Below are 25,396 nucleotides of genomic sequence, written 5' to 3' on the forward strand. Positions count from 1 at the left end.
CTATCTATGCTTGAAACCCAACAGCTATCGATCCTTCTGGCCCATGTGTATTTGTCAGAAATACCTGGCGGCGCAAAAGGTTTATAATACTGCACCGCACGACTCCGACTCAAAGAAATATTTCTAGTTTTCGAGATATTAATTATTGAAATTTACCCCACCAATTAACGAAATTTTTTAATATACTTGAAACTAGGTGACCTACTAAATAAATTAATATTATGATTCTAGTAATTTAGAGTTTAGAATATCAAAAACTCTACTTCTTACATTACGATTAGGTATTTATATATTTTATACTAAATTGCTTGTCCAGGATAGTATAGTCTGGGCGTTCAATATTATTTTAGCATATATTACTGCACCCTAAATTGTGCAAGATATCAGACTTTGAAATAGTGATGTTTTTAACGGGAGCCCGTAGATTCCCCGACTACCTTAACTTATTTTTATTGAGGGCCACTGGCCCAAGCAGAGGGGAGGTCAAATAGGGGGAAAATTACTCAGTTACGCTAGATTTAGCTCTCGTCTAAGGTAGGAAACCACCGTTATTATTTTCCAGAAATTTCCGTAAAATGTTTCAAAAAGATTTATAAATTAATTTTGGCGGCCCTGGTGGCCCGCAACCATCGTTCGAATGATTTACTTTTAGGGCCCCAGAACTCCAGCTATTTCCAAGTCTACTAGAAATCACAAGGAAACCCGACAGAGTAGCTAGGAACAAGAAAACTCGGTACCCTGGAATAAAAACGGGTATTCCCCCATTACAATCTCTCCTCTCTATCTACGGCAACAGAACGCCAGCCAGAATCGTGGACATAAGTGCTTAGCGACTCTTTTTATCTAGATTTTTTTTAAAAACTCGTCCGTTAATTTTCGAATATCAGGAGCTGGCTGCGATTACATTTCATAATATAATTTTTTTGTGTGAAACGTCTGTTCGATTTCAACTCATTCCATTGCAGACTCCATTTCACGTAAATGTCCGACCACTCAAATGTTTGAACGGATACACGGCCGTTATTTACTTCCGCTAATTGCGCCATCTACTCTGAAACATAACTATCTAAAAAGCAACTTGAAAAAATAAAATAAAAAATACATTTATAATGAGGTGTTAAATTAAAGTATGTGTATCACAACCAATGTAAAGATATGTCACGTTATACCAAGAACCCATAGACGTACTAAAACACGCAATTATAGCTTTAGGACGTCGTGGAGCCTCCTAATCTATATTTCAAAATTTGCTCCGCCTTTTTCTTTGTCTCCTTTCGCACCATCTACTTTGCCAGAATATTAAAAGTTCTGTCAAAAATAAAAGGTTGCTAATTCAGGAACAAAGCATGAGCCGTCTTACAGAACTAACTTCGTAATCAGTTTTAATAGCAATACAAGTAACAATAGTGGTAGAAGCTAGGCTATAGCTTCGCCTCCTAAAAATTATAGATTAGGAGTCGATTTAGGAAAATCCCCATTCCTTTGTTCTTAGTACGTCTATGGGTTCTTCATTATACTGATTCAATTGATTTAAAATAATTTCACAATGCAACATTTTCAAAGAGTAACTCCGTATCTTAAGTAGTTAGTTTATTCTATATAAACGAAATTGCCAGTCTCATTTAGAAACCAATATCTTTTAAAAAATGCGTTGGAGCCGACTCCTGAAGCTGGTTTATACACCTCGGAGCCGAAGCCGTAGCTCCAGATCTGGCTCCAAAATATCTTGGAGCTGGAACCGAATTGGGCAAAACCGGAGACGTGCGGCGCACTATTATAAACCTTTTGCCCTACCCCGGTATTTCTGACAAATACACATAGGCCAGAAGGATCGATAGCTGTTGGGTATCAAGTTAAAATGTTCTTTGTGCAATTGAAATTATTGTAGGTTTACCAAATTCAAAAGGTTATCAATTAAAAAAAGACAATAAAAATAAAATTACCAAAGCCTTTTCAAAGTATAAAGAAGTGCCAGCTGTTTCGTGTAACCTAAAAATCGAGCTAAAAATTTATTCGTGTGTAAACTATAAGAATAAATGGTTTTGGTATTTAATTTTGTGTGTGGTGGGGTGAATTTCAAAAATTAATATCTCAAAAACTAGATATAATACTTTGGGATTTTGAGTGATTATTATGTATTCGATAGCGCAGATTTTGAAAATGCCAAAATCGTTGATCTGCGATTGAGGTGTCTGGGCGGGGTCAAAGAACAACTTATTTAAAAGCCCAGGTTTTAATGAAATTTACCTCATGTAACAGCCCTGATTAAATATTCATATTAAAATACGCATTATCTTCAAAATGAAATATTATATATGATTTTGCGAGAATTACTTTATAAGATATAGGAGAAAACATTTAGGGGGTCAAGGTGTACTTTTGAAAACACGTGTATGCTGTATCTCGTAAACGGCTTTACCGATATTTATGAAACTTTCAAAATCGTTTTCTTAGGCCCAAACAACCCTATATGCAAATTTTGGTCGAAATCGAAAGGGGTCGGGTGTTAAAAAAAAAATAGGCGTTTTGTCATGAAATGACCCGTCTAGTAAAAATATTTTACTCATTATAAGTTTAAATTTTTAAAAAAGTGTATCAAGGAAAAGATATAATTGTTTATTCAATTAAGGAAAATCTTAAATTCAAAGTTTTTAAAAAGTGTCGCTTTGAACCTTATTTCAATTTCTCCGATAATTTAGTACATAAAGAAAGTTTTTATAAGTTATATATTACCTTCACTACCACAAATTATTATTATAAAATGTCTTCCTGATGTCTTACCGTACTGATTGATGTTCCTCTTCAATGTGTAATCTTCAAATTCTTCCGAGTACAGAACTTTACTTATCCTTTGAATAGACACCTGTGCCTTTAAAAAAACATAAAAAAGAATGAAGTTAAGAAAATTATTCGATTGAGGAAAAAGTACCCAAAAATAAAAATATTCATAGACTTACGAAAATATGTATAAAGTAAGTTTTCCAACCCTCACCCTTCCCCTAAACATAATCAACTTGGGTACATTTTTTTCTGCTACAATCTCAAATTTTAAAAAATTTGGACCTCGAATTTTATGGACTATTTACTCCATGCTTATTACAATTTTGAAAGAAATGGACAAACTTGAATTTTAAGTAATGGTCGAAAGATTTCAGGTTTTACTTTGGATGATGATTCTGGTGTCGACTATTTGGCGAGAGGTGGTTTGAGGAATGCCGCCCTCTGTTAATTTCCTCTCATACGCGCATGCGTGAGTCGCTTGTTTATGAAAGTTTTATTTGTAAAGCGTGCATTAAACTTTATCGCTTATACAAGTATTTTGCTTTCTGTAATACTACTTTTAGGCAAATCGCTGAACAGGTTTTATTTAAGAGTCTATTATGGTGTCTTATTCTTCTATTTGTATTGCATGCCGACCATTTTAAAATCAAAATATCCCGCCTCAATCATTCTACCATCCTTTTGAGAAACGCCAAGTTTTTGTTATTAATAAAATATTAAGACACTTAATTACCATTATAAATTTACTTATAACTTCTGGCAACATATTTAAAGGGTGTCTCATGATGTTAAAGTAAATAAGGCACAGAAATGCTTTGGAGGGCGTCAAGACATTGGTTTTATCCATCAATAAGAAGAGTGCAAAGCTTGACAAGCCAACCTAATAAATAAAAATACTTCTATTGAAATCAGCTATAAAACACATCAAATCATCTATCAATGTGGAACGTAAATTTCAGGTATTTACGATAATTGAATAAAAACGGGATTAATGATACTTAATGAACCTAAACTGAATTAATTAAATATAGTTTCGCAAATTATGTATTGTTTGGGTAAAAGTAATTTAAATTGGAGAACTGAGCTTTAAATTGGGTAAATAAAGTTTTATTTTGAAAATAATGCTTTCAATTGGTTACATGCAATTTAATTTGATGAATTAGGCTTTCAATTTGGTAAATTATTTTTAATTTGGAAAATAATTCCATCAATTTTGTTAATTAATTTTAATTTGGTTAACTTATGCTTTCAATTGGATAAATTTATTTTTATTTGGATAATTATGCTTTCAATGGGGTAAATTAATTTTTATTTGAAGGATTATGCTGTCAATAGAGTTAATAAATTTAATTTTGAAAAATTATGCTTTCAATTGGGCAAATAAATTTTAATTTGAAGAATATTGCTTTCAATGTGGTAAATTAATTTAAATTTTAAAAATTATCCTTTAAATCGAGTAAATCAATTAAATTTAAGGAATAATGTTTTCAATCGGGAAAATTTATTTTCATTTGAAGAATGATGCCATCAATTGAATAAGTAAATTAATTTTAATTTGTAAATATTATCTTGAATTTAAGAAATGTTACTTAATTGGGGAAAGTGATATATAATTGGGCTGTTTTCGATTAAAGTTTAGCCAATGCAATTGCATTATAACGGACAGCTAAAACGTAAACGTCACAGTTTATAAGTGAAGAACAGGTGCTCTTATCAAACCTTCTTTTCCTAATGTAAATCAACTACTGATATTAAAATCAATAGGACAAACCATGATCGGCGTTATAACGATTAGAGTTTTTGTCACTGCTTCAATAAATAACTGCTTTCGGAGAATACCGACTTCTCTCTGACGAAACGCCAAAATGATGTCCTCGAAGGATTTCTCCCAAGCGTACATTTTCAAGACTCGGATTCCATTCAGAATCTCGCTCATTATTTTCATTCGTTTGTCTTTGACTTTCATCAATTTGCGCTGAAACACAGAAATTAAGATGGATGCAGCAGTTACGAGAGATTTTATTAAAGAATTTTGATTTCAATCTAAAATCGAACAAACCTATCAGACGAAAAAATAATATTCGGTTATTTGGTAAAGGGATAAATAAACCTTTCTATATTTCTACTGTTGCATTTGTTTATTGATTAAATTTCATGTTGAATTATTTTAAACTGCGAATCAGTAGCATATCATATATGTGCGCTTTTTGTACTTACTGGTTGTAACGGATAAGAATGCAAAATATTCTGGGACGTGTTCTATAAGTCCCAAAGAGTAGATAATGTAAAATGAGCATAGGTCCTTAAGGGTATTGTTTGAGATATATGGGCTCCAAAAAAACGTTACACAGCCTTACAAACTGACGAACGATATTCTTATATCAATCAAATTGTTTGCCTAAAATAAGTAGTTTTAATTTATCAGTGAAGCGAAAAAATTGATAAGTGTCAAAAAATAATTATTAAGCTTCTAGAGTGAAAATCACTTGGGTTTAAATCAGGAGATCTTGTTGGTTCTCAACTGCCCCAAGTCAACCTATCCACCTCAAAGGAAATGTTGCATACAGATGAGCTACAAATTTACGACTTAGATGAGCTAGAGCTCCGTCATAGCACAAGCCACATGTGCCGTCTAGTTTCTTCGGCTAACTCGGGTAAAGTATCTTGCAGAAAACGTAGATTTGTTTCCTTAAAGACTAGACCGTTTGAAGCCTAGATCCCTTAAAGTAAATTTCCCTTAAATCTTAAAGTATATTTCCCTTAAATCTTTCATCGTTATAACATAGTTCCCTTCAAGAAAATTGCTATTCCTATAAGCGCAGTTCAGTTAAAACACGGTTCAAATTGAAGACAATTCTAAAATTGGGCGATGATCTTAAAATACATGATCATTAGGTAGTGCGCAACCCTTAAATCATAGTTCCGTTTAATTGTAATCCCTTTAAAGCGTATATCCCTTAAAAAGTAGCCTCTTAGAAGAAGATAAGAATTGTCAAAACTGATGCTTCTCAAAGCGTTGCTCGGAAAATGCGAAAGCACAGATTATCGAAGCGTAACTACCGTAGCTTAGAGCAGTTTCAAAATAGGCACATTTGTAAGAGCACAGTTCGAAATAACAGTAGGTTTTCAAACATAGAACCGTCAAACATCTAAGTACTTTTAACACAATACAAGGGGCAATACATTTATGAAGATGCGGCTTCCACAGTACAAATATTATTCTATTATTTTCTTCAAAGCTTAATTCATGAAAAGTAGGACCTTATAAAACCATTGTAAATCCATTCAAAAAAGTTCCGCTCTAAAAAATCTACATTTCAATGCTAACCGAGGTATGAAATACCCTTTAAACAAAATATTATTTTAAAAGTTTTTTTTAACTTAGCTAGACTGTGATGAATTTAGTCTAAAATAACTAGATATAAATCCCGGAATGATGTGGCTAGATTAACAAAAAAAAACTTTAATTAATAAAATATCTATCTGACCTGTAAAATTTTAACTTTCTTGGCCACTACTGTGTTGACAGGTATAGTAATTGCAACAATAAGTAACCCAGCAATGGTTGCAACACCGATCTCGGCCCACAACAGGTAGAAGGCGATGGATATTTGAAAAGGAGACGACCAAGCCGTATTCGTTTGTTTAACAAGCAAGTCAAACTTGGATGCGTCCACGGACATAGTGTTTAATATTTGCCCCACAGTTAGATTATTTCTATTCATGCACGAGGTACGAAGAACCTGCAATGGAAAAAGAAAACATTTCAATAGAATAAGGTACAAATCAAATGAAATGCCCTGGAAATTTTTCAATAAAAATTCGTTATGAAAATTGTATACAGCGTCTTTCAATTTAATCTGTCAGGACCATTTTCTTAAAAACTATTTTTCATACAATTCTGGAACTTTTCCTCGCATATTTATTCAATTTTTTACCTTGTTGAAATTCAAATTTCATCGGAAGGTGTTGTACATAATGTTTTAGTAAGAATGTGTAAATCATAATCTAAAACGTAAAAATTAACTTCGTTCTGTCCAAAAATTCGTATTTTCACTAATATATATTACGTCATAAAATTTGTAAAATTTATGTTACTTGCATTTCATGAAACATGTTTAACGAAATAAAGCTCAAGAGATTTATGCTTCAATAATTGTTCCTCCTGCTGCGATGCAAGTCTCGGCATGAAAACGTATTTTTCACGATAACCTGTAGATCACAACAGGAGTTCCGAGACGGCGAACATAATTGATTCTATCGCACAAATTACAAAGATTGGTGATCGAAATCATATATACAGGCTCCGAGGAAGAAGTTAGTGGGTTCAGTTCTGACCTTTTGTAGGTCAATGAACAGAATCCTTTCGAATAATCCATCGCTGAGGAAACTGACTTTAGATATGCCACAACATGACGTTGTTAATGTGCTGAAGGAACCAATGTTGTCTGACCAGGTTTAGTGAGAAGGGCTTGTCCATTTGCTAACTCTCTTGAGTATAACTGCTCGGACGTTTATGCTAAACAGCACGGCCCACCAGCAGGACCGTAACCAGGGGGGGGGGGCGGTCGGGCCGTGCCCACCCTGGACCGTATGGTTGTATGTACAATTTTTTATTTTTTTTTTATTTGTTTCCATTGCGTGCCCACCCTGAAATCAAATCCTGGTTACGGTGCTGCCCACCAGGTTAAGTGAGAAGGCCTAGCGCATTTGCTAACGCTCTTAAGTAAAACTGCTCGGACGTTTATGCTTAACTGCACTTGTATATGATGAGATAATTGAAAGTTAAGATTGACTGACGTCATTTCGCATGTGATAGTTCTTATCTTTGAATGGCTCATTTCTCTAGAAAGAACATTCGTCAGACACTATGAGTTAACGAAGAAAATCCGTGTATTCGTCAGCCTTGTTAATGAGCCAGATCCCCATCATGAACTGCTTCATGAAGGGTCAGTGGGAAGTGCTTGATGGAGGGTCGCAGGGAAGTGCTTAATGGAGGGTCACTGGGAAGCATCTCGGACACCAGTGTGATCATTAGTTCTAATTTAAGGATAGTGTTTTCTAAACAAATGGCTAACTGTTACCTTCACTAAAAAACCTCTAACGGTTGCTGTTCACAAGAAGAAAGAGGCATACTTGATAAGAATGTAGAGCTGCGAGGAAAATTAAAAATAAACGAGTGGCTTTCCAAACTGAATAAAATGATATATTTAGACACACGCCAATGCAAATATTTGGCGATAAATTGTTCAATTACGTAGGAGATAATTATTGGATAATGTTTGTACTTATGTTTCTTAAAGGTTTTTTCCAATTTAAGCTAGCTTAGGGAAATTGGTTGATAAATTTCTCTCCCTAGCACGAAGCCACTAATAGTTTCCATATTGATTTTATATATAAAGTGTGTTTTAATTTTATCAATCAAGCTATTGTTCTCAAACACTATTCACATGACGCTATCCTACAAGTAAACTGATAAACACCAGTCTTTTTCGAGTTGTTCGAGACTTCAACAACACTGGTAATATCAATCCTAGATTTCGTGATCAGGAGCATCGATCAAGCGCTAGTACCGTGAGCGATGACCTTCATCACGCATTTTGTGATGGAAATATACAACACTGTACTCTGTTACTACTAATACTTGAGTAATATATATTAAGATTATCTTGCTACAAATCTTAGTGTCCGATTAATGTAGTTTTTGAGTGAAGAACCATTCTAATACCACAACAACCACATGTGGATTAACATAAGCTGTCATTGGAGGTTCTCACTCCACCACTATAAGAGAAATTTAGACTGAAGCTGAACGTATTATTCAACGTATCTTTTTTTAATCGTCTTGATTGGTAGAATAATAAGTATTATGAGTTCAATGTTTTATTAAGCAATAATTTCCATTGTTAATTATCAGTACCATTATATTATATTAAATTAAAGGTAGTTGCTATTTACCCCCTACTTTCGGGGATAAAATCGTGCGTAAATAGTAGATGCTGAGGCTTAGGCTATTTACCCCCAACTTTCGGGGGCACATAGCAACGACCAAAATATTAATAAGCTAGATTCAATATTTTGAAATGAACAAATTTTAGTAAAATTATTAATAATAATTTATTTTGATATTTTCTTACCTTTTGGTAGAGAGTGTACATTAAAGTTGACTTCAATTGCAATCCAAGTTTAATGGACTTTCTCACACTGGCCTCAGAAATGAGACACTGGACGAGATTGACGAGGAACATGAGAGAAGCGTAGAAGATGCCTTTCCACAGAGGTTCGTCGTTTGATGCGAACGCGATCAGTATTCTGTTAAAGAACAAAAGTATTTGATACGTATTTTTTTTGTAGATTGCTGGATTTTTCGCCCAACGAAAACGCAACAAAAAAATTGAGGTATGATTTTGAACGAAATCAGTGAAAATTCAACCAAATAATAAAAACCCGTCCATATATTAAAAATAGAGTAGAAATTATCAAAATTTTGGATATCCGGGAAAAATGCTACCCACGGGTTTTTATTATTTGAGGAATTTTGTGGATTTTAAACATGTTTCTGAATTTTGTTGTTTTCTATTTTTTTTTTAATAATCGTGGGTTTTGTAGAATTTTCAATAATTTCAGAGATTTTGTAAAAGTTCAGAAGTTTCCAAAAATTTAAAACCATAGCTGCATTTCGATGTGTTTTGTTCTGTTTTCGTTGAGTGTATACGAGATTATAAGAATATCAGTCCCTCGGTGCATTATCCTAAATTGTTTACAATACCCTTTCTGCAATCTTCCATTTTTGCCTAATTTCGACATGATTTTAAAAAAATGATACAAATGTTGTTTAATTCATATTTTCAATAATACTTTTCTAAATTCCACTGAAAAAGTAAACGGACAAACGAAAAATCGTAAGTGTTTAAGAAATTTCCGAAAAAGTCAAATACCAAGACAAAAGGATTTTGTTTTTTTTTAATCAAATTTAACAATTTATTTAAATCTCCAACAAATCGTCTTTTTTTCAATTCACTCAACAACACACGACGATAGAAACTTAATAAAAAGTATTTGGGATTCTCAAAGCTCGAAGCGATTGCTAATAACATTTTTTAATTATGCTAACCTAATAAATTGTGGATTTCCAAAAAGCAGGACATCGGCGAGCACTCTGAGAAAAATGGTTTGAAAAAGCAGAAATCGAAATACTCGGAACAACGAAGATGAAATTCCCGTATTGCGTTCTTTCGAAGTGATTCTCTTTTCAATACTGGTTTCAGAAAGCAAATCTTTCATTTCGTTTTCTTCGAGGGAAATACTAAAAGAAATCATATAATTAAAATTAATTTAATTGACTTTTACCGTGGCAAGTCACTAGAACTAAGAATTGAACACAGGAAAGGCCACGGATTTGAACTTTTATTAAGTACGTGTTTGATAAAATAATTTAAAAAATAAACTAAAATGTTTTTAATTTGGTTAAATTAAGAACATGTTATCAAAGCCTCACAACCGATAAAAAAATTCCAAAGTATTTCAGATTATGAAGTTTAAAAGCTAATTTTTAAACACACTCCAAATCGGATTTTCAAAATAATGATATATTTCAATAACTAAATTGTCTTAGAAAGTGAAACTTTCTCTCATTTTAATTTACCTTTGCACTTGCTTAAGTCGCTTTAAGAGTTTCTAAACCCTAAATATTTACATAAATACCTGTGCTCTGTTGGAGAATACCTCCAAAACTTTCTAAATGTTTCACTGACTGTGAGAGTTTTCTCTGAGTGCAGTAGATCGAAAACTTCAGATGGCTCCAAGGGCGTTTTCCAGCCATTCCAAATAAATCTGAAACCACGATTTGTAAATTAAAACACTTTTTTAATTAGGGTTATTTATTGAAATCAAACTAAATTACTTAGTAAGCCAAGAAAAAGTCAGTATGGCGAAAGTTGAGGCCGTTGCTTCCGGTGATTGCTATTGACAAAATGTAAAGATAATATTATTTAATAATTTGTCTAAAGGTCAAAAGTAACATAACACGAGATTGTTGCAATAATTGAGAAATTTATTTCTTAAAGCTTGCCCTCCCACCGCCCTAGCACCCAAGAGTTTCTCTCTGAACAAAACTTTCCTCGAGGTTAATCCAATTAATAATTGAAGTTCGTGTCAACACTTCTTTTCTTGCAAAACTACTAATAGTTTTTTATTGCCTGAGTTCAATCAATTACGATAAATTCAATATAAAATATTCAAACCGTTTCACATATAGTTGCTATTAACAAGATTATCGTAACGTTTTTATTAAAAGGTTTTAATTTCCATTTATGTATCATTTTCATTCGCTTTGATCTGCCTTCTACAAAAATCAAAATACCGATCTAGAGAATACCAATTTTATTATGAAACTAGCTGGCGGGCCCTCAGCTAGTGGTGTGTTTCGAGGCACCCTTTTCTCCATATTCGAACCACCGCAGTAAGGCCAAATCCCCCTGTTTCCCATGCGAGAATTACCATGGCACCCTTTACCCCATAGTCTAACCACCGTAGTAAGGCCCCCGACCCTTTTTTCCACGCAATAATTGCCGTAGTATCCTTTACCCCATAGTCGAACTCCCCCCCCAAGAAGGCCTCCTCCCCCTTTTCCCTAGGGGATAATTTCCATGGTACTCTTTTCCCCATAGTAGAACCACCCCAGTAAGGCCCACCCAAGTAAGGCCCTTCCTCTCCTTTTTCCCCATGTGATAACTACCGTGGAACCCATCTCCCCTTTTCCCATGCGATAATTACATTGGTACCCCTTCCCCCCTTTTCAAATGTGATAATTACCGTGGTACCCCCCCTTTTCCCATGTGATAACTACCGTGGTACCCCTCCCCCCTTTTCCCATGCGGTAATTACCTTGGTACCACTCCCCCCTTTTCAAATGTGATAATTACCGTGGTACCCTTCCCCCCTTTTCAAATGTGATAATTACCGTGGTACCCCCCCTTTTCCCATGTGATAACTACCGTGGTACCCCTCCCCCCTTTTCCCATGCGGTAATTACCTTGGTACCACTCCCCCCTTTTCAAATGTGATAATTACCGTGGTACCGCCTCCCCCCTTTTCAAATGTGATAATTACCGTGGTACCCCCCCTTTTCCCATGTGATAACTACCGTGGTACCCCTCCCCCCTTTTCCCATGCGGTAATTACCTTGGTACCACTCCCCCCTTTTCAAATGTGATAATTACCGTGGTACCGCCTCCCCCCTTTTCAAATGTGATAATTACCGTGGTACCCCTCTCCCCTTCTCCCATGTGATAACTACCGTGGTACCCCTCCCCCCTTTTCACATGCGATAATTACCTTGGTACTCCCTCCCCCTTTTCCCGTGTGATAACTACCGTGGTGTCCCCTCCACCCTTTTCCCATGTGAAAATAACCGCGGGACCCCCTCCCCCTACGTGCCATGCGATAATTACCGTTGTACCCCCTCCCCCCTTTCCCATGTGATAGTTACCGTGGTACTCCCCTCCCCTTTTCCCATGCGATAATTACATTGGTACCCCTTCCCCCCTTTTCAAATGTGATAATTACCGTGGTACCCCCCTTTTCCCATGTGATAACTACCGTGGTACCCCTCCCCCCTTTTCAAATGTGATAATTACCGTGGTACCCTTCCCCCCTTTTCAAATGTGATAATTACCGTGGTACCCCCCCTTTTCCCATGTGATAACTACCGTGGTACCCCTCCCCCCTTTTCCCATGCGGTAATTACCTTGGTACCACTCCCCCCTTTTCAAATGTGATAATTACCGTGGTACCGCCTCCCCCCTTTTCAAATGTGATAATTACCGTGGTACCCCCCCTTTTCCCATGTGATAACTACCGTGGTACCCCTCCCCCCTTTTCCCATGCGGTAATTACCTTGGTACCACTCCCCCCTTTTCAAATGTGATAATTACCGTGGTACCACCTCCCCCCTTTTCAAATGTGATAATTACCGTGGTACCCCTCTCCCCTTTTCCCATGTGATAACTACCGTGGTACCCCTCCCCCCTTTTCACATGCGATAATTACCTTGGTACTCCCTCCCCCTTTTCCCGTGTGATAACTACCGTGGTGTCCCCTCCACCCTTTTCCCATGTGAAAATAACCGCGGGACCCCCTCCCCCTACGTGCCATGCGATAATTACCATTGTACCCCCTCCCCCCTTTCCCATGTGATAGTTACCGTGGTACTCCCCTCCCCTTTTCCCATGCGAGAGTTTCCGTGGTACTCTTTTTCCCCGCAAAAATAACTCAAAAACTTGCAGGCGTCGAAAAAACCATCTGTACTCCTTGAAACCCCCTGTATCCAATGGCTGATTTACTCTCATGACGAACAAATTAAAATACGCTCGTCCTTGAGTTCCGATTTACAGTGCGAAATTCGAGCCAGTGCGAAATCGGATCCGAAATTCCAAAAACATACTTAATGACCGCGGGTTTTACACAGAGAAATTACCTTCGGCGATGTGACGTTAGACCCGATTTCTGAAATATGCCCAATGACCTAGTATTAAGGCGAAGCGCTAGGCATACCTTCGGTGTGTACCTCCGTGTACCTGCGCCGATGCCACGTTAGAGTCGCGGATGAGAGTCAGAAAAAAATTCGACGAAAGGGGCTTAGAGTTTTATAATGTAGATTACGAACTATACAGGTAATCACAATCTTGAGACTTTTGACGGTAGCACCAATGAAAGCCTAGTCTCTCATTTGGGTGTTGTAAGTAAAATAATATTATCGAAAGATGCTTAAATTAAACCTGTTCAACGATTGCCTAGAAGTAGTAATTCAGAGAGCCAGGACATACTTGTAAAAGCGTTTTTTAAAAGCACGCGCTTCTTAATATTTCAATATAGAAGGGCACGTTCAATTTGACACGCGTTTCCTGAAAGAAATAAAATGTGCACTACTCGCTACCTGAGAGCAAAAGTCAAGTAAGTCGAGATACGTGACTATTGAAAGAAATTCAAATAATTATCCTTTAAAATTAAATTAAGGTGACTCGGTACAAAAATTTTCAATATATTTTCACTCTATTTTAAACAATTTTCATTATTAGATTATCATTGTTATTATGCTAGATTTTATACTTAAAACTGGTTTTTCTCAAATTGGGGTTTTCAGACTTGCTTGACTCTTGCTGTAAGGTAGCGATTTACTTAAGCCTTACAAATACCACTAACATAATAACGTGACTTTTAATTCAGTGGCTCGCGCGCACGCGCGTAGGGGGAGAGGGAAAAGTGGCCTACATTGAAAGGCGAATTATTCCTGACACCTGATTTAAAGGTATTAAATGTCGGTTATTATTATTATTATTATTATTTTTATTATAAAAATTATTATTATTTTTATTTGTAAGTTCTACAAACGCAAAAATTAGGGCAATCCACCCTCGAAATCTTAAACATAGGCTTCCTTACTCAACGGGATTCATAAGATCGCATTATCTAAGAAAGTGTTTTAAGAATTTTTTTACCTTTGAAGTACCTGAGCCGTCGAGTTGTAATTTATAAATACAATTAGTTTGTTTGTCGTTTACAAACGAGAGCGCCAACATTGTTAAAATTAAACAATAGTGGATCATGTAAAGTGAGAAGCTGATACGATCTTCTATCACATTCTGTAATACAAAATTAAAAACACATTCATGAAGACAGCAAAAATTTCCAGCTCTTAAATTAATGATTTATTTCGTGGAAGGATAATCAAATTGGGCTGAAACCACGAAACGTCAGGCAGTTAAAAGTTTTAAAGTTATAACTAAATAATTAAATAAAAAGTTGTACATCTATCAAATCGTTTTATTTACCAACTAAATGATATTCAAATATTTTAGTTGAATTTAATCAAGCAGACATTGTTTATACGAAATAATAGTTTATTTTTTAACTTATTCTGAAAATTTTAATATTCCCTTCGAAATGTAAAATACAGAATCCAAAACAATTTTATTTTATATATTATATATTGATTAAATTCACCTTAAATATTTGAATATCAGAAAATCGTCTTTAGGAGTACTTGAACACTAAAAATTTTATTTCGTAACAGCGTCATTATTCTGTAACTACATGTACATGTGATTGATAACACATAAATTAAATTTCTTTGGTCAATATATTCTTGTTCAAATCAACCATTTTCTTTCACGAACGAGTTCAATTTGTATGTTACATGGTAAAGGATAGGTAGGTCAATACTTTTGAGACAAACAGCCGGTCTTTGCTCTTCTTAACGATAAGATACACCGTTATGGTTAGAATTCTTTCCATACTGACCTCCGAAATCACACTGATTATGCGCCATCTGATGGTAATAGTTTCCGAAATGGTTGAAATAAACCAATAAAAACTGAGAATATTTGATAAGTTGAAAGATCGGTTTCTTTCCAGCAATAGTTGCACAATGATAAGCACCTGAATATTAAAAGAACAATTAGGTCAACTAGGAAACTTAATAAAAAAAATGAAGAACACTAGAGGTTTAAGGCCTTAGTAACCCGTGACAAGCGGATGGGTACCCGATAAACCCGATATTGGATCTTAGGACAATTAATGTTTCTTTCTGGATCACAGAAAGATGTGAGATCCATAATTAAGTTTCATTTATATATATTTTTATATTATCTGCTCGGGTGGGTATCAATTTAAGTGATTTTTAGCCAGTCGGGCTTGGATAGGGCAAGGGCGTATCCAGGATTTTATTTCAGGGGGGGTTTTGGCGGAAAATTTCAAAGGGGGGGGGGTGCTGACGGAAGTTTCACTGATTTTTATAAGGCACCCCCCCCACTCATCAGCATTTCGGGGGGGGGGGGCTTAAATACGCCATTTTTTGACGAGGCGGGTGGGTATTTTCTTATTGCGAATGGGCACTGGGAGACCAGTTCGTACCTCTACTTTAGGGTTTGGGAAAATGTTATCTAATCTAAGAATAAGTTTATGCTAGTGGCAGAGGTGCTATTACGCAACTTCAAATTGCACACGCCCAATATATGTGCTCATAATAATCAGCTAGGCTAATACCCAAGGCACCACCTTAGGCCTAAGTCATCCAGCGACTTTTGAAGCCTTTTAATTCAGGTGGCTGGGTTACAATGCGTAGAAGGGTGGTGGCAAGCCCTGCAAGCCACGCGAGCCAACAGCTCCCTACACTATCTATTACCGGTAACCACAACAAGTTTTTATGGAAGGGGAAACCAAGAGCTCGGGGGAAAACCCCTTAACCCAGTGGGGAAAGAACTGGCAAACTCAACGTGGAAGGAGTTGTTCCGAGCTTTCACCCAGTGCCACTAGCTAGGATCGAACCCGGCTCCTCTTGCTGCGGGGCGAAAGTGCTAACCACTCCGCCAGCCCACCGTGACATCTGGTGACATCATCATTAAGGTTCGCGGCATTACCTTAAATATGTGGCCGTCATTGTGTCTAAATTCTTTATGAATGTCACAAATCGCCTAAAGCTGCATATTATTGCAGATTAAATTACAAACGGCTTTGTCTATCGGATGCAAAAATCCATAAGGGTGATTGAATATTAGTGATTTCTTGCCAAAGACCCTGTTTTGAGACATGTACTGGTTCATTATCTCATTGCTCAAATCCAATATCAGGACATGGAATTCAAAATTAGAAACGCATTTTCCGATCACCGTACGATGGGCCTTGACTCACTGGTGGCTCTTCCCAATTTTTAATTGACACTTACGTATGTACCAATTTTCAAAACTGATCCCAGTGTTTCGATATTTGAACCATTACTTCCATATAAAGAGTATATTAATTGCGCTGAGCAAACAAACTTCAAAATTAAAACTACTCCCTAGAAAAGAGAAAAAAATATTATAATCGGTAGTATAAATGTGATTAAGTGTACTACAATAAAAACAAACTCTTTTATAATTTGTGGTCAAAATCACTTTATTTCATCTATCTTTTAAAAATGTTCTTACTTTAAGGGTAATATTTGGACAAGATTACTCCAAATAAGCAACTTTAAATATTTTTATACAGTACTTTATTTCAGCAGGTTAATAATAAAGTTTTGGAAAAATTCAGGAAAAGGTTTTCCTGTAAACCATTTTTAAAAAATAGGTACCATATTATTTTAAAAAATGAAAAAATTCTAGAATGATTTCCCTTGGTTTGGGTCACTGATATATGTCCGAAAGTAGCTGTACAATTATTTTAGGTCCCAAGTGTATGGTATCTCATTTCTGGGCCCTATGTTCACTTAATATAATTTGCACCTCGAATTGATAACACTCCGTAAATAAAAACACACAAGTTTTCCACAACCTGACGGTTCATCTGTTATAACAAGTCGAGAAGACCGCCTTACAGGCGGGCCCTCAACTAGTTGTGTGTTTCGAGGCACTCCACCCCAGTACGCCCCCAACCCCTTTTTCCCATGGGATAATTTACGTGGCACCCTTTTCCCCATTCGACCTCACCCCGTAAGGCCCCATCCCCCTTTTTCCCATGCGATAATTTTCATGGTACCTTTTCCCCAAAGTAGAACCATGTGATAATTACCGGGGTACCCCCAGTAAGGCCCTTCCTCCTCCTTTTTCCCATGTGATAATTACCGGGGTACTCCCCATTTTACCCATGTGATAATTACCGGGGTACTCCCTATTTTACCCATGTGATAATTACCGCGGTACTCCCCATTTTACCCATGTGATAATTACCGGGGTACTCCCCATTTTCCCCATGTGATAGTTAGCGGGGTACTCCCCATTTTCCCCATATGATAATTACCGGGGTCCTCCCCATTTTCCCCATGTGATAAAAATACCGGGGTACTCCCAATTTTTCCCATGTGATAATTACCGGGGTACTCCCTATTTTTCCCATGTGATAATTACCGCGGTACTCCCCATTTTCCCCATGTGATAATTACCGGGGTCCTCCCCATTTTCCCCATGTGATAAAAATACCGGGGTACTCCCAATTTTCCCCATGTGATATTTACCGGGGTCCTCCCCATTTTCCCCATGTGATAAAAATACCGGGGTACTCCCAATTTTCCCCATGTGATAATTACCGGGGTACTCCCTATATTTCCCATGTGATAATTACCGCGGTACTCCCCATTTTACCCATGTGATAAGTACCATTCCTTACCTTTTTCCCCATGTGATAATTACCGCGGTACTCCCCATTTTCCCCATGTGATAAGTATCGTTATTTCCCTTTTTCCCCATGTGATAATTACCGGGGTACTCCCTATTTTCCCCATGTGAAAAGTACCGTTCCTCCCCATTTCCCCCATGTGATAATTACCGGGGTACTCCCCATTTTTCCCATGTGATAATTACCGGGGTACTCCCCATTTTCCCCATGTGATAATTACCGTTCCTTCCCTTTCCCCCATTTGTGATAATTACCGGGGTACTCCCCATTTCCCCATGTGATAATTACCGTTCCTTCCCATTTTCCCCATGTGATAATTACCGGGGTACTCCCCTTTCCCCCCATGTGATAATTACCGGGGTACTCCCCATTTCCCCATGTGATAATTACCGTTACTTTCCTTTTCTCCCATGTGATAATTACCATGGTACCTTTTCCCCATAGTAGAACCACCCCAGTAAGGCCCTTCCTGCCCCGTTTCCCCATGGATGTGATAATTACCGGGGTACCTCCCCCCTTTCCCCATGTGATAATTACCGTGGTACCCCCTCTCTGCTTTTCCAATGTGATAGTTACCGTGGTACCCTCTCCCCCTTTTCTCCATGCGAGAGTTTCCGTAGTACTCCCCTCCCCCTTTCTAATGATAGAATTTCCGTGGTACCCTTTTTCCCGCAAAAATAACTCAAAACTCGCAGTCATACCAAACCCCCCTGTACCCCTTTAAACCCCCTGTATCCAATGGCTGATGCATAAAGCCACGGGACTAACGTAGGCCGAGAGATCCACTGGACTTTCAAATCGGAACGACCCCGAAACTCACAGGCCTTCTGAAACTAACCCATACGATCCCCCCTCCCCCTCCGAAATTTGCGGCAGAAAGAGAGAAACTGACATTTGCATCACTTTTGAAAATGTGTAAAAAAAGAAACTAACAAGACGTACGACGGTCAGAATACACACAATCCTTCTAATGTGTTAAGTTTGTTTGAGTTATTCACAGCAACCTACAACGCCGGTGAAATAACCAATATATATCCACGGCCACACATAATTGTATTAATACCTATTTACTTATTTGTTACTTCTATTCATAATTTGAAAGCATCGAAGATTTCCTTTGCTTCTGATCACACTTATTTTTTACTCCGAATCACACTTATTTTTTACTTCGGATCACACTTATTTTTTACTTCAGGTCATACGTTGTAAGCATCGCGTATTACTCCGATAAGTGTCACAATTATTTGTTACTTCGGGTCATACGTTGTAAGTACGCCGATAAGAGTCACACTAATTTGTTACTTTTGGTCATATTAGAACGGCCTCCGATAAGTGTCACACTTATTAGTTACTTCAGGTCAACGTTGTAAGCATCGCGTATTACTCCGATAAGTGTCACACTTATTTGTTACTTTTGGTCATATTAGAACGGCCCCCGATAAGTGTCACACTTATTTGTTACTTTGGGTCATATTAGAACGGCCTTGGAAAATGCCAGAGATAAATTCGCGTAAATTCTCGGGGGTACTTATACGCGGCTCAAAACCTTACTAAGAATTAAAATTAAGCAACGAAATTGCATTTCTAGGCTATATGTAAACCACAGCTATTCAAAAATATAACTTTCATGAAAATCGGACTTAAATTAAGGAACGTTATGTCGACTTTCAGGCGGAAATATAAAACCACGAACATTGGGGTCCGGTAAATAACCCCGAAAACTATACTTATATTTAATATTTACTGATATAACCGAAGTTGTAGTTCAACTGAATCCTAAAATATTCAATAATATTTTTTTAAACGTTATCGGACTTAATTTTAAAGAAAATATCTACCACATAAAGCGAAATCACCGAAAATAGTAAATTCTTCTTGGGCTCCGATTTGAAAACTTTACGAAAGGCAATCAATGGTAATGTTTGTACATTCGAACGAGATATCATTGACTCTTCTAGCCCTAAACGTTGAAGGGATATGCGCGACACGGCGCCATCAGCGGCATCGGCGGCAACGGCTACACTGTAGGTGAGACTAATACACACAAATCCTTAGGATTGTGTGTAAAAATCAGCTAGCTAATACCCAAGGCACTACCTTAGGCCTAACTCATCAAGTCACTTTTAAAGCCATTAATTCAGGTGGTCTGGTAACAATGTAAGTGTTCATTGCCGTGGCTTAGGCAATGGCTAACTAGTATTTGGAGAATGAAATTCTTCAACGAATACAGCTCGTCTTGAAACGGATCTCGAACCAATCTGAACTAAATGAAACACTGGAATGTCTCCCAATGCGGATCAAGAATGCTAAATGCCCCGCGATTCAACCATTGGAATGTGGGAAACTTTACCAGAAATCGTTTGAATTTTAAACCTAAACAAGTTAAGTTGGAGCTACGTCGCCAGAGCTTCTGTCTTCTGCTATGTTGCTATTTCTTATAGAACGAAGTCTCAAATAGAATATTTTTATCTTCCGCTTCATTTTGCGCTCATAGTGTCACCCTCTGGAACGTGCCAGTTCATCAAGGAACATTAATCTGTATTTGTAATTTGTGTTTATACTTTTGGATCTTACTGGCTATTGAGATGATATTAAGTCCATATTACTAAATAATATAGCAATTGTCTCAGAAAAACATTCACGGTTAACTTTGAAAAAAATTGAAATATTTTGTTAGTAAAAATGCGTAAACCTGAGCCAGTGGGACAGAATAAGAGATACCATTTAATCATTTAAAAAAATATCCATTTGGAATCGCACCTGCCTCAAATCCCTATTGACGGTAATGGTTTTTACACACAATCCTAAGGATTTGTGTGTTTTAGTCTCACGTACAGTGTAGCCGCCGATGCCGCTGTGTCACGCGTATCTCTTCAACGGTTAGGGCTAGAAACGTCATCGATATCACGTGCGCGTGTAAATACATCGCCATTGATAGCCTTTCATAAAGTTTTCAAATCGGAGCCCAAGAAGTTGGGGATTTGTCCAATTTACTATATTCGGTGATTTCGCTTTGTGTGGTAGATATTTTATTTAAAATTAAGTCCGATAACGTTAAAAACAATTATTGGATAGGTTAGGGCTCAGCGGACCTACAACTTCGGTTATATCAGTAATTATTAAATTTAAGTATAGTTTTCATTGTAATTTACGGCACCCCAATTTTCGTGGTTTTATATTTTCGCCTAAAAATCTACATACAGTTCCTTAATTTAAGTCCGATTTTCATGAATGTTATATTTTTGAATAGCTGTGGTTTACATATAACCTAGAGTGGCAAATACGTTCCTTAATTTTAATTCTAAGTGAAGTTTTTTGGGCAGCGTATACGGAGCCCCGCAATTTCCAACATTGTAAATCCGCGTGTTTATAGAGGTCTACGCACCCGTTTCCCTCTATCGTTTTTCAAGGCCGTTCAGAGTGCGCCGCGCTTTCAACGTATGACCAGAAGTAACAATTAAGTATGACACTGATCGACCTAGTCTTCGGCGTATGACCAGAAGTAATAAGTGTGACACTCAACGTAACGAATAAGTGTGATCAGAGGTAACAAATAAGTATGAAACTGATCGAACTAGTCTTTGTCGTATAACCAGAAGAAATAAGTTTGACACTCAACGGCTGACTAGTAGTAACAAATAAGTGTGATCAGAAATAAAAAATAAGAGTGGCACTGATCGAAGGAATCTTCGATGCTTTCAAAGTATGACTAGAAGTAACAAATAAGTTAAAATATGTATACAGGTGTGACCGTGGATATATTTTGGTTGTGATACATTAGAAGGATTGTGTGTATTCTGACCGTCATACGTCTTGTTCGAATTTATTTTAGTTGTAAAAATTTACTTTTTATTAAATTTCGAGGGTTTCTAGTTTATAGAATATTAGCGATTATAAAACCACGATTATCTGTTGAGAAATTTAACTTTTGAGCGAGATTCGCCCTGAATATAAGTATTTATATTTTTCATCCATGTATAATATACAGTAGGATATTTTTTTCGTTATTAAATAGAAATTGATATTTACAATTTTTGCTAAGTATAGCCTTGTCCAGCTGATGGTGCGTGCTTTTGACTTTAACAAGAGAATCATTTGCACCGGCGCAAACAGCCAAAGAACGGCGCAGGGGATCCACACCAGCACTGTGTTGTGGAAACATGGGGTGAATTCCGGATTATCCGTATACCAGGTCAAATTCGAATCCTTGAGAAAAATAAAATTTAATTTTATACTGACACGCGGGCACGAGCAATTAATTTTTTATCCAAAAATCCATAAACTCAAAACTTAAGCAAGAAAATATACAGCTCAAAATTTTTCATTTTATATATATTTTAAAGTGTTCTTTCTGATATCTCATCCGTCAATGAATACATTGATAATAAAAGTTATGTCGATATCTTATTATCTTTAGAAACATATCTGTGTACATGGATAATTAAGCCTTTCTTGGCCAAATATATAACGAAGGTATTTTAGGTAAAAGAGGGTACACGACGGGGCGATTTTTTGTTCGGACGAATCGAAATCAATTTTACGGTGATATCATCTCAATGCTACTCGCATATGAAATGTAAAAAGACTGAATTCGGAACCTAAATTTTCCCCTGATTGCTATTTTCTTAATTTTATTTCTGTGGGGGCTATGCCCCCGTTTGTTACTCCCTGTGGGGGCTCAAGCTCCAGAGCCCCCACGGGATAGCCGCCACTGTACGCGGGGGTAAGTTTGGTAAATATAAGCATATAAAACGAAGGATATTTAGTCATTATGAATCTAAAAATACCCATTACAATCAGTAGACCACATTCAGTTTGATAGAAAGATTAGCACGTATCAGATGAAAACATAACTCAACTTTTAACCGGCCCTTTTGGATCCGAGAAACGGTCATTTTCTATATAATGGTTCATCAACAGGTATTTTTAACTTCAAAACTCCGTGTGTCAAATATGGCAGGGGAATCTACCCATAAAAATACTTTCAGAGATTGTAATATCAAAATTTCGACGAGGGTGTTTGTGAAATTTCGTAAGGATTTGACAACACTCCCCCGTTAAGTTTTGAACTCCGAAAACCTTTGCCAGCACTTCGTTCTTTAGTATATTGATGAAAATCTAAGGTAGGCAGACTAACAAGCTCCCAAAAAACATAAACTTTATTTAAAAACATATATTTAAAAGCAACGAAACCACTTTATATTTATAAACCCACGTCTTCGTAGTAATTGAATCCAAGAACGTCATACAGTTATAATTAATTCAAACGAAAATACTTACGTTATGAAATATTAATATATTATTACAGCATAGTAAATGAACACTTTTAAAAATAACTTGGTATAAAATTACTGAACACTTACCCAAAGTGGGGATTCACATAAGCGGTTCAAAGTTTCCAACATTGTTTTATTTCGCACGTACAAAAACGAATTTCATGTAATTAAAGCACCAGAACCTAATTGGAATATTTTTGTTTAACATAATTAAAAACAAATTAAGAGAAAGTAAGTAAGTGCATGATCACTTATATATACCGCTGGTTTGAAAATGTACAATGGTGAGCACTGAATTCGCGGTAGCTCGAACTGAACTAAATGCAGATACAACTCGCAATGCGATAAGCGGTACATGTATTGTAGTTGTTGTCGCGATATCGTCGATAGAGGAAACCGCATCATATTTCTGCGAAAGTTTAATTCTGGAGTGTCTGGTTAAGAGATTGCATACCGAATCTCTTTAAATAAGAACATTTGTGTAAAAAAGGACCACAAATCAGTCTTACGAACTTTTGAGTCGTTCTCAAGTACTTAAACGCTTTTTTATCGTATCAAGATTAACCTAGATACATCCTTTGAGGAGTGTAGTGATATTATTATCAGTTAATAAAAGTTTTGCTAGTCATCTTTTTCATGTAGAAAAAATCTTTAATAGTTATTTGATAAATTAGTACCACATTACCTTTCTTAGTCATTAATCATTATTTAATTCTTGATAGTTAAATTAAACGAATGGCTTTCAGCATTTGTTCTGTTTTGAGTTGGGATACTTTTTTCGGGGTTTCTAACGAAACAAAAAGTATTCCATTTTAATAATTTTATTTCTAAAGAAAGACTCGATACACATCTATAATATCACTGACCATTAATGATTTGTATTCACTGTTTAAGGAAAGACAATCCCTTAGGGCTTAAGTCTTTCAATAAGACCTTTAGTTGAAGAGCTACCTTTTATCCGTGCAAAACTTTTAACATTGGCAGATGCTGTAACGGTAAAGCAAAATACCCGTGTATCTATGGCCTCAAAAAACTGCGTAGTTGAACACTAGCGCGATTGAACGGTGTTAAGGTCTCGGTTAGCGAGTTAAGGTAGAAAATGTGTTTTCGAATTAGAGCAAAAGTTAGGTTTACGTCTCGTCGTTACTTTTTTATTTTATTAATACAAAAATTTGAAATGTCTGCACCAAAGATTTCGTAATTGTTAGAATTTTTCAAAAAATAAAGGATAAATTTGGCTTGTCGCAATAAAAATGGGTTGTGTCCATGCACTAATAATAATAACAGTGTATTATGAACACCATGATGACGCGAAATGGTAAATTTCAGCCTTAAAGGGAATATAACCCGCAAAGGAATCTTTATGGAAGACCCCTTCAATTTTTCAAATTTCCCTGTACAGTGGCGCCAAACATTTTTAAAGCCAAAGGAAAGAACGGCCAGAGCTGCAAACGCTGGTGTTCCACACCAAATAGCTGAGGTTATATACCCTTTAACGAATTAGTCAGGGGGCTAAAGTAATAAATTAATTTCTAATTCGGAAATAGTGCCAAGTTTAGTTTTTTATTGGAATAAGTTAATATGCCTCTTACTCATAATTTAAGACTTTACAAATAATTTTAAGTATTAATTTAAATCATTTTAAATTTCCGCAAAAATCGAATAAATGTTGTAGATGTCATGTTCATCTTGGACTGATAGGATATATGCTGGTTAGTTTTTACAGCGTTAATTCTAGCGTTTCTCCACAATACACAAAGTTTAGCCACTTTTAAGTATAAAGTTACGACCAATTTTAAAAATCATAAACACAACTCTTTTAACTATGTAACATTGAAAAATCAGTTATGGATATTAATACGGTTAGTTTTTACATATTTTAAGACAAAGTTTGGTAGAGTGTAAAGTTCAATACGAAGTATTTTTCCACTGTTTGTTTTTGAGGCATTGGGATTTTCCAGTTCTCTGGTATACAATACGTATTCCTGGTATTGCACAAATGCAGATGTTCGTGGGCATTCTTTGTAGAATTGGAGCTAGACCGAGTTCAGTCTTTGTAACTATCGGCTAGATGGGCTATGTAAAATAATGTTTGGCGCTTAAGCATTTACACTTTTAAATGGAAAGTTTGATCACTTTAGCTGTTAAATCATGTGTTTTGTGTCGCGAAGAACGTGACGATAATT

At 36.4% G+C, this 25,396-nt stretch overlaps 1 protein-coding gene across 1 annotated transcript in view; it reads right to left on the bottom strand.

The window, feature by feature from the left end:
* LOC149946018 (ATP-binding cassette sub-family C member 1-like) overlaps window positions 1-23,632 on the bottom strand; it is a 49,103-nt gene extending 25,471 nt beyond the window's left edge. The window contains exons 1-14 of the mRNA XM_090171605.1: window positions 23,472-23,632; window positions 23,298-23,392; window positions 21,964-22,140; window positions 16,505-16,618; window positions 15,082-15,219; window positions 14,280-14,423; window positions 10,685-10,743; window positions 10,486-10,614; window positions 9,896-10,087; window positions 8,919-9,093; window positions 6,270-6,524; window positions 4,553-4,756; window positions 3,515-3,661; window positions 2,782-2,869 (exon numbers count right to left, since the gene is read on the bottom strand). Of these exons, the coding sequence (XP_090027731.1) occupies window positions 2,782-2,869; window positions 3,515-3,661; window positions 4,553-4,756; window positions 6,270-6,524; window positions 8,919-9,093; window positions 9,896-10,087; window positions 10,486-10,614; window positions 10,685-10,743; window positions 14,280-14,423; window positions 15,082-15,219; window positions 16,505-16,618; window positions 21,964-22,140; window positions 23,298-23,339 (1,864 nt within the window). The 5' untranslated portion in view covers window positions 23,340-23,392; window positions 23,472-23,632. The remainder of the gene's footprint in view (window positions 1-2,781; window positions 2,870-3,514; window positions 3,662-4,552; window positions 4,757-6,269; window positions 6,525-8,918; window positions 9,094-9,895; window positions 10,088-10,485; window positions 10,615-10,684; window positions 10,744-14,279; window positions 14,424-15,081; window positions 15,220-16,504; window positions 16,619-21,963; window positions 22,141-23,297; window positions 23,393-23,471) is intronic.
* Window positions 23,633-25,396: the final 1,764 nt, after the last annotated feature.

This window comes from Leiobunum rupestre, chromosome 4 (assembly GCF_980474605.1).
Source record: "Leiobunum rupestre chromosome 4, qqLeiRupe1.1.hap1, whole genome shotgun sequence".
Taxonomy (NCBI): domain Eukaryota; kingdom Metazoa; phylum Arthropoda; class Arachnida; order Opiliones; family Sclerosomatidae; genus Leiobunum; species Leiobunum rupestre.